Source organism: Hyla sarda, chromosome 4 (genome assembly GCF_029499605.1).
Source record: "Hyla sarda isolate aHylSar1 chromosome 4, aHylSar1.hap1, whole genome shotgun sequence".
Lineage (NCBI taxonomy): Eukaryota > Metazoa > Chordata > Amphibia > Anura > Hylidae > Hyla > Hyla sarda.
This window is the reverse complement of record NC_079192.1, coordinates 219,216,847-219,232,449: the sequence shown is the minus strand read 5'-3', so window position 1 is coordinate 219,232,449 and position 15,603 is coordinate 219,216,847. Positions and strand designations below refer to the sequence as shown.

The window sequence follows — 15,603 nt, the reverse complement described above, 5'->3', positions numbered from 1 at the left end:
GATGCAGAAGGGCGGGGATATTTAAATTTCCCGCGCTGCACATGCACGAGCGCTGTGCTTGCTCTCTGCCTGTTTCCTATACAGGCAAAATTTAACCCATTAAGGACGCAGCCCTTTTTCACCTTAAGGACTGAGCCCTTTTACCAAATATTTACCCGCTTTTACCAAATATTCTGTGACAGTTTTTTCGTGACATATTCTACTTTATTTTGGTGGTAAATTTTCGGCGTTAATTGCATCCTTTTTTGGTGAAAAATCCCCAAATTTCATGAAAATGTTGAAAATTTTGCATTTTTCTAACTTTGAAGCTCTCTGCTTGTAAGGAAAATGGATATTCCAAATAAATCTTATTTTTCTTCACAAATACAATATGTCCACTTTATGTTGGCGTCATAAAATGGACATATTTTTGCTTTTTGAAAAAATTAGAGGGCTTCAAAGTAGAGCAGCAATTTTCAAAAATTTCATGAAAATTGCTAAATCTGAAGGGACAGATGTTACAGAACTACAACTCCCAGAATGTCGAGGCATGCTGAGAGTTGTAGTTTGGCAACATCTGGAGGGCTACCATTTGGGCACCACTGTAACAGTGGTCTCCAAACTGCGACCCTCCAGATGTTGCAAAACTACAACTCCCAGCATGCCCAGAGAGTTTGGCCTTCCTAGTGGTTGCCACAGTAAAGATCGTTTTACTTTCACTTTCAATTCCCCCCTCCCACTGTCGATTCCCTACCTGAGCAAGGATCCAGCAGGCTCCAGCGAAGATCCCAGGTCCCCAGGCATCTTCTCCTGCAGGTACGGCCTCCATCTTCTTCCCAGATCCCCTCGACATCCAGGGGTGGGCAGAACGGGGGTTGCCATGGCAACCTCCTGTCCTGCTCTGCCATTGGTCAGAACTCCGTTCTGACTAATGGCAGGGGATAGGAGGAGATCGCAGCTTTGCGACCTTACTCCTATCCCTTAGGCTGATCGGGGCTGTTGCTGACAACTCCGATCAGTCCTATTTTCCGGGTGATCGGGTCACCAGAGACCCGATCAGCCCGGAAATGGAGAAAATCGCATGTCTGAATTGACATGCGATTTTCTCCGATCGCCGACATGGGGGTCTCTGGGCGATGTGCCGGGGTGCCTGCTGAATGATTTCAGCAGGCATCCGGCTCCGATCCTCAATCGGCTAGCAGTGGGGACCGGATTTCCCACGGGCGTATGGATACGCCCTTGGTCCTTAAGGACTCGGAATGCAGGGCGTATCCATACGCCCTGTGTCCTGAAGAGGTTAAATATCCCTTGCTATTTCCTGAGTGTGAACATTTCCTGAAGATCCAGTACTGTGAGATCGGGAATTCCATCATAGAGAATCCTTCCTCACCTCACAGCATCCTGTCATAGCACAAGTGTATGGATCAGCCCCATAGACCTGCTATTGGGACACATTCCTGTGAGTAGCGCCCTTTCCCGGAACACGACCGCCCTCACAGGGACACATACTTTCATTTCTCCTCCACACACTTGTTCGCCCTTTACAGAAAAACCAAACTGACAGCAGCAGGCAGCGCTCCGGGGGCGGGGCCTGGCACACGTGCTTGTGGGCGCACCCGCTGCCCCGAGCTATCCAATGACGGCGGTGCCCGGCTGCCGATATGACGTCACCGTTCTTGAAGGAAAAAAAAAAAAAAATAATAATGTAGATCATCCGACAGTGAGCAACGCTGAATGTGAATAGGTTTTAGAAACGGCCCCTCCCATCGACGTCACAGCTGTGACCCCGCCCCCTGGCCTGGCACTAGGAAAGGTACTGAAGAACGGAGTGCGGCGCGGTTCAGTATTGTTCATCGAATAGTCGCGTGTTGTCAGTCACCGGTGCGGACATGGAATGTGGAGAAGCGGAGTTCAATATCCTGCTGGCCACAGACTCGTACAAGGTGAGCGTTGCGGGGCGGCAGGGATGGATGCATTGCGGGACACTTACCTATAGCGGGCTGCAGAGGGTTCGTGGCCTCCTCGGCTACAGCCAGAGAGTGGGGCCGGGGCTGGAGAGCATCCTGTGGTGACAGAGTATGGCGCCCCCCGTGTGTCAGTGCTGTGAAGGTCAGGAGCTGCCCGGCTATCACACGGCTGCCTCTCAATGAAACAAACCCCGGCTGTGCCTGTGGTGCACCTGGTGAGGAAGGGGTGTGCGTGGCCGGGGAGAAGTACTGGCATTGTGAAAAGCCCCTGACTGGCTGTTGTGCAAGGTTCTGTCCTTCTCCTCACTCATTGTACAATGGAGAAGTCTATGGGCTCAGCATGTAAGGCTACTTCAGGTCATGGAGGGGGTGAAGCTGGGATTACAGACACAAGTCTGGTGACCCCAACTCCTAGCATCCTAGGGATCTATTCTGTTGTGTAATGCTTTTCTCTGACTGGCCAATGTTGAAGGGAACCTGTCACTAGTTTCATGCTGCTTGAACCACAGCTACACGAAACATTGCCAGGCTTCCCCACCACAACTGTGCAGGCTGTGCCATTTCAGAGTAACCATAGCGGTGAAGCACCCTCCCTGACTTCTCCATGTTTGCATATAGCAGCGGTCTTCAACCTGCAGACCTCCCAGATGTTGCAAAACTACAACTCCCAGCATGCCCGGACAGCCAACGGCTGTCCGGGCATGCTGGGAGTTGTAGTTTTGCAACATCTGGACGTCCGCAGGTTGAAGACCGCTGAGATCTTTCAGTCAGGGTTGCTGCGCCACCCCAATGACTTGGAGCTGCGTTCCTGGCCAAAGTTAGGAAACGGCATAGCTATATGAGTGATTCAGGGTGGGTTCACACCACGTTTTTGCAATACAGTTTTTGATAAAAAAAAACAAAAAACAGATTCCTCAAAACCTGACTAAACTGTATCAAAACGTGTGTACGAAGTTTTCTGTATACCGTTGAAAACCGTATACGGTTTGAAAAATGATGTCCAGTTGCATCTGTTTTTTTTTTAAGAAAAAAAAAGTGTACACTTTGAACTTTTCACTCCATTATGAATAAAGTTTCACTTGTTTGATTGAAATTCCCCCCCCCCCCCCCCCCCCAAAAAAAAACTGTGCAAAGTCAAAAACCGTATGGTAAAAACTGGATGGAACTGTACACACATACAGGTCTGTACGGTTCCCATTGACCCCCATGTTAAAAAAAACAAAAACAACGTATACGGGTTAATACGGTTTTTCACCTGGACCAAAAACCGTAGTAGGCCACGGTTTTCTGTCCAGAAAAAAAAAAACTGTGTGGTGTGAAAAACTGAGACAACCATATACAATATGGTGCATACGGTTTTGAATGGAAAGTCTATGGCCACGGTTTGCTGTACGGTTTAAAAAAAAAAAAAAAAGTATCCAAAACTATATAGAAAAATCGTGTTGTACGGCTTGAAAGTTGTACGGCTACGTTTGTTTCCGGCAGTGTGAAGCCCGTTATTTTAAAAGGGTTATCCGGGAAAAAACTTTTTTTTATATATCAACTGGCTCCAGAAAGTTAAACAGATTTGTAAATTACTTCTATTAAAAATCTTAATCCTTTCAGTACTAATGAGCTTCTGAAGTTAAGGTTGTTCTTTTCTGTCTAAGTGCTCTCTGATGACACGTGTCTCGGGAACCGCCCAGTTTAGAAGCAAATCCCCAAAGCAAACCTCTTCTAAACTGGGCGGTTCCCGAGACACGTGTCATCAGAGAGCACTTAGACAGAAAAGAACAACCTTAACTTCAGAAGCTCATTAGTACTGAAAGGATTAAGATTTTTTATAGAAGTAATTTACAAATCTGTTTAACTTTCTGGAGCCAGTTGAGATATAGAGAATATATATATATATATATATATATATATATATATATATAGTGGTTTTTTTTTTTTTCCTGGATAACCCCTTTAAGATCTCGATTAGCAGGAGAAAAAATAGTGCTTTAATTGTCTTTTTTCTCCCACTGTTCTCTCTGAAAATAGCATCACCTGACCGACCCCATTGACTATAATTGCCTGTAATGACCCATCAAAATGACAGACGTCAAAATCCCCCCCCAAAAAAATAATTTGATGTCCGTTATTGACGGGACATAATGTGAGTGTCAAAGGGGCCTAATAAGGTAGTCTGTCAGTGTTTCATGCTGCTTGTGGTTAGGGGAGCATGAAACTAGTGACATGATTATTTTCAGAGGAGGTTTCGAAGTCCATTTTAGAATTCCCAATAAGATATAAAAACCTTTTTATATTTCTAAGTGTTAGTCCAGTCATGTAATTTCACGCTTCTGGCACCAGGTGTTTGGGTTGCTGAGGTAGCCATACTACATCCAGTGAGTTCTGTGGACAAGCCCTATTCTAATTAATAAGACCTGTACACGGAACTCGCGGGGCGTCGTTTGGCTGCCTTGGTAACTCGACTGTTTGCTTGTTGAGAGACAGTAGTTTACTTTTCCTATGGCAGTGCTTTACAAGGCAAGTTTACAAAGCCCTTATGATTTACTTTCACTCTAGTTTGCTTCCTGTATGACTGGTTGGAGTCATAGTCATTTTCCCTTGGTGTAGGAACTGCAGCAATGACTTCTTGCTGTATGTGCAAATCTGATCAGCAATATCTTGGTGCTTTTCTGTTTTCATCAGTGGCATGGATTCTGAATGAATAGGCGGGTGCATGTCTGACCACTGATCCAGTAAAACTCAGCCTTGTAACTGGAGGGAACAGGTAAATAGTAGAGGTCCAAGCAGTCATGCCTCTCTAACATTTGATTCAGTAGGCTCTTTAATAATGTAAAGTGGTTAATAAAGTGTGATACATTGTGATGACCCTGTCTGACACATCCACGATGGACAAATTAACCCCTTAAGGACTCAGGGTTTTTCCGTTTTTGCACTTTCGTTTTTTCCTCTTTACCTTTTAATAAGCATAACCCTTTCAATTTTCCACCTAAAAATCCATATTATGGCTTATTTTTTGCGTCGCCAATTCTACTTTGCAGTGACATTAGTAATTTTACCCAAAAATGCACGGCGAAACGGAAAAAAAAATCATTGTGCGACAAAATCGAAAAAAACAAAACGCCATTTTGTAACTTTTGGGGGCTTCCGTTTCTACGCAGTGCATATTTCGGTCAAAATTACACCTTATCATTATTCTGTAGGTCCATACGGTTAAAATGATACCCTACTTATATAGGTTTGATTTTGTCGCACTTCTGGAAAAAATCATAACTACATGCAGGAAAATGTATACGTTTAAAAATGTCATCTTCTGACCCCTATAACTTTTTTATGTTTCCACGTACAGGGCGGTATGAGGACTCATTTTTTGCGCCGTGATCTGAAGTTTTTATCTGTATGATTTTTGTTTTGATCGGACTTTTTGATCACTTTTTATTCATTTTTTTAATGGTATAAAAAGTGACCAAAATACGCTTTTTTGGACTTTGGAATTTTTTTGCGCGTACGCCATTGACCGTGCGGTTTAATTAATGATATATTTTTATCGTTCGGACATTTAAGCACGCGGCGATACCACATATGTTTATTTATTTATTTTTTTACACTGTTTTGTTTTTTTTATGGGAAAAGGGGGGTGATTCAAACTTTTATTAGGGAAGGGGTTAAATGACCTTTATTAACACTTTTTTTTTTACATTTTTTTGCAGTGTTATAGGTCCCATAGGGACCTATAACACTGCACACACTGATCTCTTACACAGATCACTGGCGTGTATTTACACGCCTGTGATCAGCATTATCGGCGCTTTACTGCTCCTGCCTGGATCTCAGGCACGGAGCAGTCATTCGTCGATCGGACACCGAGGAGGCAGGTAAGGGCCCTCCCGGTGTCCGGTCAGCTGTTCAGGACGCCGCGATTTCATCGCGGCGGTCCCGAACAGCCCAACTGAGCAGCCGGGTCACTTTCAGTTTCACTTTAGAAGCGGCGGTCAGCTTTGACCGCCACTTCTAAAGGGTTAATACCGCACATCGCCGCGATCGGCGATGTGTGGTATTAGCCGCGGGTCCCGGCCGTTGAGCGCCTGGACTGACGCGATATGATGCAGGATCGCGGCGCGATCCCGCTTCATATCGCGGGAGCTGGCGCAGGACGTAAATATACGTCCTGCGTCGTTAAGGAGTTAACATTTGGACACAGTTTTAAGATCCAGTGTCGGGGTACGTTCAGACGAGCGGATTTACAATGTATTTTATGCTGCGGATCCACCGCTGAATGACCTCTGTATGCTGCCTTTATATTTGCCTGTTTGGAGCGGCAATATGCCGCTACGTGCAGACACACTGAAGCGATGTGCGAGTCGCTGTGCATGCGCGATGTACTCGCACACATCGTGGCCGATCCCCCTGCTCTATGAGCTAGGCCGAGAGCTGGCGCGATGTGCGAGTATACTGCGCATGTGCGCGGCAACTTGCTCATCGCAGTGTGCCTGCTCGTACCGGTGTATTGCCGCTCCGAGCAGGCACATGTAAAGGCAGCATATAGAGGTCCTTCAGCAGCGGATCCGCAGCGAAATACGCGCTGTAAATCCACACGTCTGAACGTACCCTTACTATTTTGCTGTAAATGTGTGCAGATATGTCTGTGATGTAGAACGGCTCTCGCTGTGATCAAACACCAATGGGGACCCAAGAGGAGACTAGAGAACTGGGTGCATGACAGAGATAAGTCCCATAACCACTAAATAACAGACACGGGTGACTCCCAGACAGTTAAACATGTAACATTACAGGGGACAGTCAAGATCTCATTTCCGGTGTGTATGCTCTTCATGTGAATGGTGGCTTTTCTATCACCACAGAATGTGAACACTACTAATGTTCCAGGGTTCATGGATTGACTTTGGTTGATATATTTTTCTGATACAGTAATATTTCCTGAATAAACAAATTGCTTCATAATCCCACCCCCTGTGTACTTTATTAGGGTGTATGAACATTGTTAAAATGACATACAACCTCATTCTCTGTTTACAATGCGTTAATAGTATCTGCCGATTTATTTACCTAGGGATATGTGGCGTCCTTTTCACTGGATTTCATAGGAAACCTGATTCATAGTTGTACTCTCGCGGTTTCTTTGTTGCAATGTCATATAGTCTTTGCAGTTTTAGTCCAGGGCAAAGTGCTTCTCCAAGGTCAGTGTTAGAATAGCATTTACATGACTCTCAATGAGCAGCGTTGCCTGTCCGCAGAAAATGTTTCATGTTCTAAAACTGTTCCATCGTCCATGTCTTGTACCAATATAGTATTTCTCCTCTGTCTTTAAAGTGTTGTAGTTGTCCAGTGGGCATTTTCTCATTGAAATATGTTTTTAGCTTACAGGCTACTGTACAAACATCTGATCCCCCTTTGTAAGTTTTATGTAAGCTTGCATTTTTTTTTGTGGGGGGTGTATTTTGAGGTGATCTTATAAAAAGTTTTCCCATATCTGAAAATATTTAGATGCTATAGTAGGGCTGGGCGGTATGACCAAATGTGTGTGTCACAGTATTTTTTTTTAACTTTTGGCGGTTCCACGGTATATAACGGTATTTCCTAGCCCCCCACCCCCCCCCAATATTATCAGCCCACATCCCCATCGGGGTAAATACTAACATATCATCCGCAAGTGCTGTCCTCCTCGTCCTGTTTGTTGCGGCCGCCGGCGCTGGCACTGTGCGGTATCCCTATGCCCGGGCTGCAAAAAATAAAACTTAAACTCATCTCCCGTTGGTCCGGTACCGGCCTCACTTGTTTCCTGGGGACGGGAACGTCGGAGAGCCGTCAGCCTATCACCGGCCGCAGCGATGTTCCGCCTCGGCCGGTGATAGGCTGAGCCCACTGTCATGTAAGAAGCCGGCTTCTTACATGACAGTGGGCTCAGCCTGTCACCGGCCGAGGCGGAATATCGCTGCGGCCGGTGATAGGCTGACGGCTGTCCGACGTTCCCGTCCCCAGGAAACAAGTGAGGCCGGTACCGGACCAACGGGAGATGAGTTAAAGTTTTATTTTTTGCAGCCAGGGCATAGGGATACCGCACAGTATAGAGCAGTGGTCTCCAACCTGAGGACCTTCAGATGTTGCAAAACTACAACTCCCAGCATGCCCGGACAGCCAACAGCTGTCCGGGCATGCTGGGAGTTGTAGTTTTGCAACATCTGGAGGTCCGCAGGTTGGAGACCACTGGTATAGAGTGTCAGTGCCGGCGGCCGCAACAAACAGGACGAGGAGGGCAGCACATGCGGGTGACATATGAGTAGTACCCTGATGAGGACAGCACTGGGTTAATAATTAACCCCTTAAGGACTCAGCCCATTTTGGCCTTAAGGACTCAGACAATTTAATTTTTACGTTTTCATTTTTTCCTCCTCGCCTTCTAAAAATCATAACTCTTTTATATTTTCATCCACAGACTAGTATGAGGGCTTGTTTTTTGCGTGACCAGTTGTCCTTTGTAATGACATCACTCATTATATCATAAAATGTATGGCGCAACCAAAAAACACTATTTTTGTGGGGAAATTAAAACGAAAAACGCAATTTTGCTAATTTTGGAAGGTTTTGTTTTCACGCCGTACAATTTATGGTAAAAATGACATGTGTTCTTTATTCTTAGGGTCAATACGATTAAAATGATACCCATTATTACATACTTTTATATTATTGTTACGCTTAAAAAAAATCACAAACTTTTTAACCAAATTAGTATGTTTATAATCCCTTTATTTTGATGACCTCTAACTTTTTTATTTTTCCGTATAAGTGGCGGTATGGGGGCTCATTTTTTGCGCCATGATCTGTACTTTTTTTTGATACCACATTTGCATATAAAAAACTTTTAATACACTTTTTATAACTTTTTTTTAAATAAAATGTATTAAAAAAGTAGGAATTTGGGACTTTTTTTATTTTTTTTCGTTCACGCCGTTCACCGTACGGGATCATTAACATTTTATTTTAATAGTTCGGACATTTACGCATGCGGCGATACCAAATATGTCTATAAAAAATGTTTTTTACGCTTTTTGGGGGTAAAATAGGAAAAAACGGAAGTTTTACTTTTTTATTGGGGGAGGGGATTTTTCACTTTCTTTTTACTTTTACTTTAACATTTTTTTTACATTTTTTTTTTTACACTTGAATAGTCCCCATAGGGGACTATTCATAGCAATACCATGATTGCTAATACTGATCTGTTCTATGTATAGGACATAGAACAGATCAGTATTATCGGTCATCTCCTGCTCTGGTCTGCTCGATCACAGACCAGAGCAGGAGACGCCGGGAGCCGCACGGAGGAAGGAGAGGGGACCTCCGTGCGGCGTTATGAATGATCGGATCCCCGCAGCAGCGCTGCGGGCGATCCGATCGTTCATTTAAATCGCGAACTCCCGCAGATGCCGGGATCTGTATTGATCCCGGCACCTGAGGGGTTAATGGCGGACGCCCGCGAGATCGCGGGCGTTGGGCCATTGCCGGCGGGTCCCTGGCTGCGATCAGCAGCCGGGATCAGCCGCGCATGACACGGGCATCGCTCCGATGCCCGTGGTTATGCTTAGGACGTAAATGTACGTCCTGGTGCGTTAAGTACCACCTCACCAGGACGTACATTTACGTCCTGCGTCCTTAAGGGGTTAATTGGGGTGGGGGGGCAGAACAGCGCTCGCAGGTCACATAGGATTAGTTCACCTATTTGGGGACAGCGCAGCGCTGGGCTGATTCATTCATTCCCAAGGGGGAGGGGCCAAACCAGTATTGCAGTATGGGTTAAATTCATATCGTGCAGCACAAAAATTTCGGTATTCGGTATGAATCGGTATACCGCCCAGCCCTATGCTATAGAATATTCTGTGAATTTATGTTCTAGTAGCTGCACTTGTATTAAAGACAGTTTGACAGCTATCAGACCTGCAAACGTAATTGGGGAGATTTATCAAAACCTGTGCAGAGGAAAAGTTGACTAGTTGCCCATTGCAACCAATCAGAGCGCTTCTTTTATTTTGCAGAGGCCTTGTCAAAAATATAAGAAGGGATCTGATTGGTTGCTATGGGCAACTCAGCAACTTTTTCTCTGCACAGGTTTTGATAAATCTCCCCGAATATGTATAGGGCCAAAAGTAAGCAACTAATCAATACCGATGTAGGACTTTTTAAAATGATTCTGCAAGGCAGCGAGGGGGACTTGCCGCTCCTAGTATTTATAATTATTTTCTAGCTTCACAGCTGGTGTATGTGGCCCGGTGGATCCACCTTGACCTTTCTAATTCTTTCACATCTCTGGCAGGGGCTCTCATGGGTTCCTATGAGAACACTGACTAATACATTATAGAGGTATGTTTCCTTTTTTTCTCCTTGCCAGCTCCTATTAAGACGGTGGCAGTGGTCTGTTCGGTGGTCTCTGGGCGTTTTCCGCAGCCGGTGATGTCTCCTAGGGCACCCCATGGGGTAATCCTCATTTGGAACACCTGTGGGAGTTAGAGGCAGCAGGATTTTGTAGCTCCCAGGGACTCAAACTTGTTTGGAGATGACTGTGTCTTTCCTTCTTTTGCTGAAGTTAGAGAACGTTTTCATGTCCCTCAGGATGCCCACTTCAGGTATATCCAGTTGCGACATGCGGTCTATATGGAGTTTGGTTCACTGGAAGTAACCCCTGTGTTTAATGATTTGGAGTTGCTCTTGGGGACCGCCGACCTGGCTAAGCCTCTCACCCAGAGTTATGCTTTATTGCAATCAGTGGGTCCAGACCTGTTTGCTCTTACACAGTTAAAGTGGGTTGAGGATATTCCTCATCTCTCTGGAGACATGTGGAAGGAAGTAGTTAAGACGTATTACCCTAAGGTGGTTTAGTGCCTGAGATATGCTCATTCAATCCAGGTTCGTCCTCCGTTTGTATTATACTCCTGTTAGACTTCGTCGCATGGGAGTCTCGGGTCGGATGTTTATGTGTGGGCGGGAGAGAGGTACTTTTCTGCACGCGGTGTGGACTTGCTCTTGTGTTGTGCCCTTCTGGAGGGAGGTGATGTAATTCTTGTCAGACCATTTAGAATGCCCCCTTGTTTTGATGCTGGAAGTATGTTTGGGAGTTATTAATGGTTTAGTGACGGGTTCTTATAGGTGCATATTGATCAGTTTCCTTTTGTTTTTTGCATGCAAGGTCATAGTGATGGCCTGTAAGGACGTGACAACCCCTCCTCTGTCCCGATCGATAGCCCTAGTGAATAAATATGTTCCTCTATATCATGTTTTGTATGTAAGTCGGAAATGCCCCAAAAAATTTGACACGGTGTGGATGCTGTTGGATGTTTCTACTGATCCTCTGGTTCGTGGGACCTCCCAGCCTTAAGGTGGTAATGTGGATAGCTGGCGAGCTCCCAGGATATGTTGTGGTGTGTGAATGGTAGGTCTGTAGTCTGGTGTTAATGTGATGTTGATCTGGTGAGGAGTCTCCTCACTCCTGTACTTATAGGAGTCTATGATCCTTGAATTTGGAATATCCCTTTGATTCTGTATATGTTTGGTCCTATAATCTGAATGTCATTTTGGTGCAGGTGGGGAGAGTTTTCTCTGGACTGTTTTAATTGTCTGTTGTTAAAATTGATTGGAAATTTAATAAAAATATAAAAAAAAGATTGAAACCATTGGTGAGCCTCAAAAACAGGAAGGCCAGATTAGAGTTTGCCAAACGAAATCTAAAAAAAGCCTTCGCAGTTCTGGAACAACATCCCATGGACCGATGAGACCGAGATCAACTTGTACCAGTATGATGGGAAGAGAAGAGTATGGAGAAGGAAAGGAATATGATCCTAAGCATGGTGGTGGTAGTGTCCTGGCATAGTGGGCATGTATGGCTGCCAATGGAACTGCTTCTCTTGTATTTATTGATGATGTGACTGATGACAAAAGCAGCAAGATGAATTCTGAAGTGTTTCGGGCGATATTATCTACTCATATTCAGCAAAATGCTGCAGAACTCATTGGATGGCGCTTCACAGTGCAGATGGACAATGACCCAAAGCATACTGCAAAAGCAACCAAAGAGTTTATTAAGGGAAAGAAGTGGAATGTTATGCAATGGCCAAGTCAATCACCTGACCTGAATCCGATTGAGCAAGCACTTGACTTGCTGAAGACAAAACTGAAAGGAAAATGCTCCCAGAACAAGCAGGAATTGAAGACAGTTGCAGTAAAGGCCTGGCAGATCATCACCAGGGATGAAACCCAGCGTCTGGTGATGTCTATGCGTTCTAGACATCAGGCTGTAATTGACTGCAAAGGATTTGCAACAACGTATTAAAGTGAAAGTTTGATTTATGATTATTATTCTCCCTTAACAAGTGGGAGGCACATATTCAAACTGTTGTAATTCCTACACTGTTCACCTGATTTGGATGTAAATACCCTTAAATTATAGCTGACAATCTGCAGTTAAAGCCCATTTTGTGTGTTTCATTTCAAATCCATCGTGGTGGTGTATAGAGCCAAAAATTTTTGAATTGTGTCAATGTCCCAATATTTATGGACCTGACTGTATTAACTAAGGTTTCCACAGAAAATGTGGTGGATTGAACAGTTGTAAAAAAATAAATAAAAACATTTTAACGTAGGGAAAAGTGAAAAAAAATTAATAAATACCTTTTGAAAAATACCTGTTGGGAATCAAAATCGACAAAGAAAACTTCACTCTTAGTAAATAAACCCCAATATGCACTGTATTTTGCGGGATTTCCAAGCTGAATTTTTCAGCGATTTTTTATTTTTATTTTTTTCCCCCCTGCTGTGTGAGAAAAGCCTTAGGGTTCCTTGCTATTTTAACCCCTTAAGGACACAGACCATTTTAACCTTAAGGACACAGACAATTACCGTATTTATCTGCGTATAACACGCACTTTTTAGGCTAAATTTTTTAGCCTAAAGTCTGTGTGCGTGTTATACGCCGATACCCCCCCAGGAAAGGCAGGGGGAGAGAGGCCGTCGCTGCCCGCTTCTCTCCCCTGCCCTTTCCTGGGGTCTAGAGCGCTGCTGTCGGCCCTTTTCACCCCCTGGTTATCGCCCGTTCTGTCCCCCTGACTATCGGTGCCGGCGCCGATAGCCAGGGGGAGAGAAGCGGCGCCGACTGCCAGGGGGAGAAAAGGGGCAGCGGCACCCATTGCCGGCGCCGCTGCCCCGTTGCCTCCCCCCATCCCCGGTGGCATAATTACCTGAATCGGGTCTGCGCTGCTCCAGGCCTCCGTCGTTGCTATGCGCTGAACGGCGCGGCGCATGACGTCAGAGCGCCGCGCCGTGCATAGCAACGACGCTGGTCCCCAGCGTCGTTGCTATGCACGGCGCTCTGACGTCATGCACCGCGCCGTTCAGCGCATAGCAACGACGGAGGCCTGGAGCAGCGCGGACCCGAGCAGCGCGGACCCGACTCAGGCCTGGAGCAGCGCGGACCCGACTCAGGTAATTATGCCACCGGGGATGGGGGGAGGCAACGGGGCAGCGGCGCCGGCAATGGGTGCCGCTGCCCCTTCTCTCCCCCTGGCTATCGCCGCCGGCACCGATAGTCAGGGGGACAGAACGGGCAGCGGCGCCGATAACCAGGGGGTGAAAAGGGCCGACAGCAGCGCTCTAGACCCCAGGAAAGGCAGGGGGAGAGAAGCGGGCAGCGACGGCCTCTCTCCCCCTGCCTTTCCTGGGGGTATATCGGGGTATACACGCGCACACACGCACCCTCATTTTATCATGGATATTTGGGTAAAAAACTTTTTTTACCCAAATATCCTTGGTAAAATGAGGGTGCGTGTTATAGGCGGTGCGTGGTATACCCCGATAAATACGGTAAATGTTTGCATTTTTAGTTTTTTTTTTTTTTTTCCTCCTAGTCTTCTAAAATCCATAACTTTTTTTATATTTCCATTCACATACCCATATGAGGGCTTGTTTTTTGCGTGACCAATTGTTCTTTGTAGTGACATCACTCATTTTACCCTAAAATGTATGGTAAACCCAAAAAATGATTCCACGTTGTACACTTCAGTCAAATTTTCAGGTTTTCTTTATTCTCTGGGTCAATACGACTAAAATGATACCCATGGTTACTATTATTGTACTGATTTTTAAAAAATTACTTTTTTTATTTTTTTACAAAAATCTGTACTTTTTTTGTAAATACAATTTTTGCTCCATGATCTGTAGTTTGTTTTTAGTACCACTTTTGCGTATGTCTTTTTTTGATTGATTTTCATAAATTTTTTATGCAGTTTGTGACAAAAAAGCTGAAATGTTGGGAAAAAAAAAATATATAATATATATATACATATATACACGTTTATGCAGTTTGCCATAGGGTATCATTAACATATTTTTATAGTTCTGACATTTACTCACGCGATGATACCAAATGTTTTTTTTTTTTTTTTTTTCTTTTCACTTTAAATTTTTTTTTTTTTTTTTTTTTTTTACATTTATTTTACACTTTTTTTTTTTTTTTAGTCTCCCAAAGGGGACTAATAGCACTCACTTGATTGCTAATACTGTTCAGTGCTATGCATAGGGCATAACACTGATCAGTATTATCGTCGATCTTCTGCTCTGGCCTGCTGAAAGGCAGATCAGTGCAAAAGACCTCGAGAGATGGACGGAGGCAGGTGAGGGGACCTCTGTTTGCCATCTTGGCTGATCTGATCCCCTGTGGCAATGGCACAGGTGATCAGATCAGCCATTTTAGGTGCCGTAGATGCCGTGATCTGTATTGATCACTGCATGGGGTTAATGGCAGACATCAGCGCGATTGCAGATGTCCATTACCGGCGGGTCTGCGGCTGCTTACAGCCGCCGGGACCCACCGTGAATGAAGCTAGCGCAGCAGAGCCCCACCATAAATGTACGTACATTTACGGCGAGTGTCCTAAAGGGGTTAACAGCTTTTGTTTTTGTCCCTCTTCACTCATCAAAGGGATAGATGAATTTTCAGCAAGTATAACAGAATCTTCTAATATCTTGCTGCTCTGTACCAAACTTACTAATCTGTCCACCTTTTTATTTTTTATTTTTTTAAAACCTATTTTTAGTTTTTTCAATATAACAGACAAGACATACTCGGGACATTTCCCCGAGGGTAAAAAAAAGAAAAAAATAATAAAACGTAGACATAATAGAGAACACAAATAATGCAGCTAAAACGTGACATAAAGAAAAATTACCAAAATCCACAACCCACCAAGTAGCTTCCATATCCTCAAAAGAGGAAAAACAGGAGGTCTAAACGCATATCCAAGAGCAATCCAAAGTCAGAAAAAAGTGCACCGAAACGTAGCATGGTCCAGTCAAACCCCAAAAGAAGAAAAAGTGCGCCAAACCCAGAAGACTCCACACAACCTTCCTAAGGCCCCCCCAGTAATCAAGAGTCTACCCAAAGAGCCCATTATAGCCCCTGAAAGATACCAGGTAGTGTCCTTGAAAACGGTCATCAAATCCCAAATTTTCGTCATCACTGAGAACCGTTACCGTAAAAAATTATATTTCACATCATTATCACTCGTTTTTTTTTTACCTCTTGTTTGAGAGGGGTCACAGTTATGATGCACAAAAAAAGTTAATTGGGAGATATATAAAAAAAAAAATTAGACACAGAGAACAAAAA

At 44.5% G+C, this 15,603-nt stretch overlaps 1 protein-coding gene across 2 annotated transcripts in view; it reads left to right on the top strand.

The window, feature by feature from the left end:
- The first annotated feature begins 1,731 nt into the window (after positions 1-1,731).
- NAMPT (nicotinamide phosphoribosyltransferase) overlaps positions 1,732-15,603 on the top strand; it is a 92,841-nt gene continuing 78,969 nt past the window's right edge. For both annotated transcript variants that reach the window (XM_056573562.1, XM_056573561.1), the window contains exon 1: positions 1,732-1,922. In XM_056573562.1, coding sequence (XP_056429537.1) covers positions 1,874-1,922 — 49 coding nt within the window. In that variant the 5' untranslated portion in view covers positions 1,732-1,873. The remainder of the gene's footprint in view (positions 1,923-15,603) is intronic.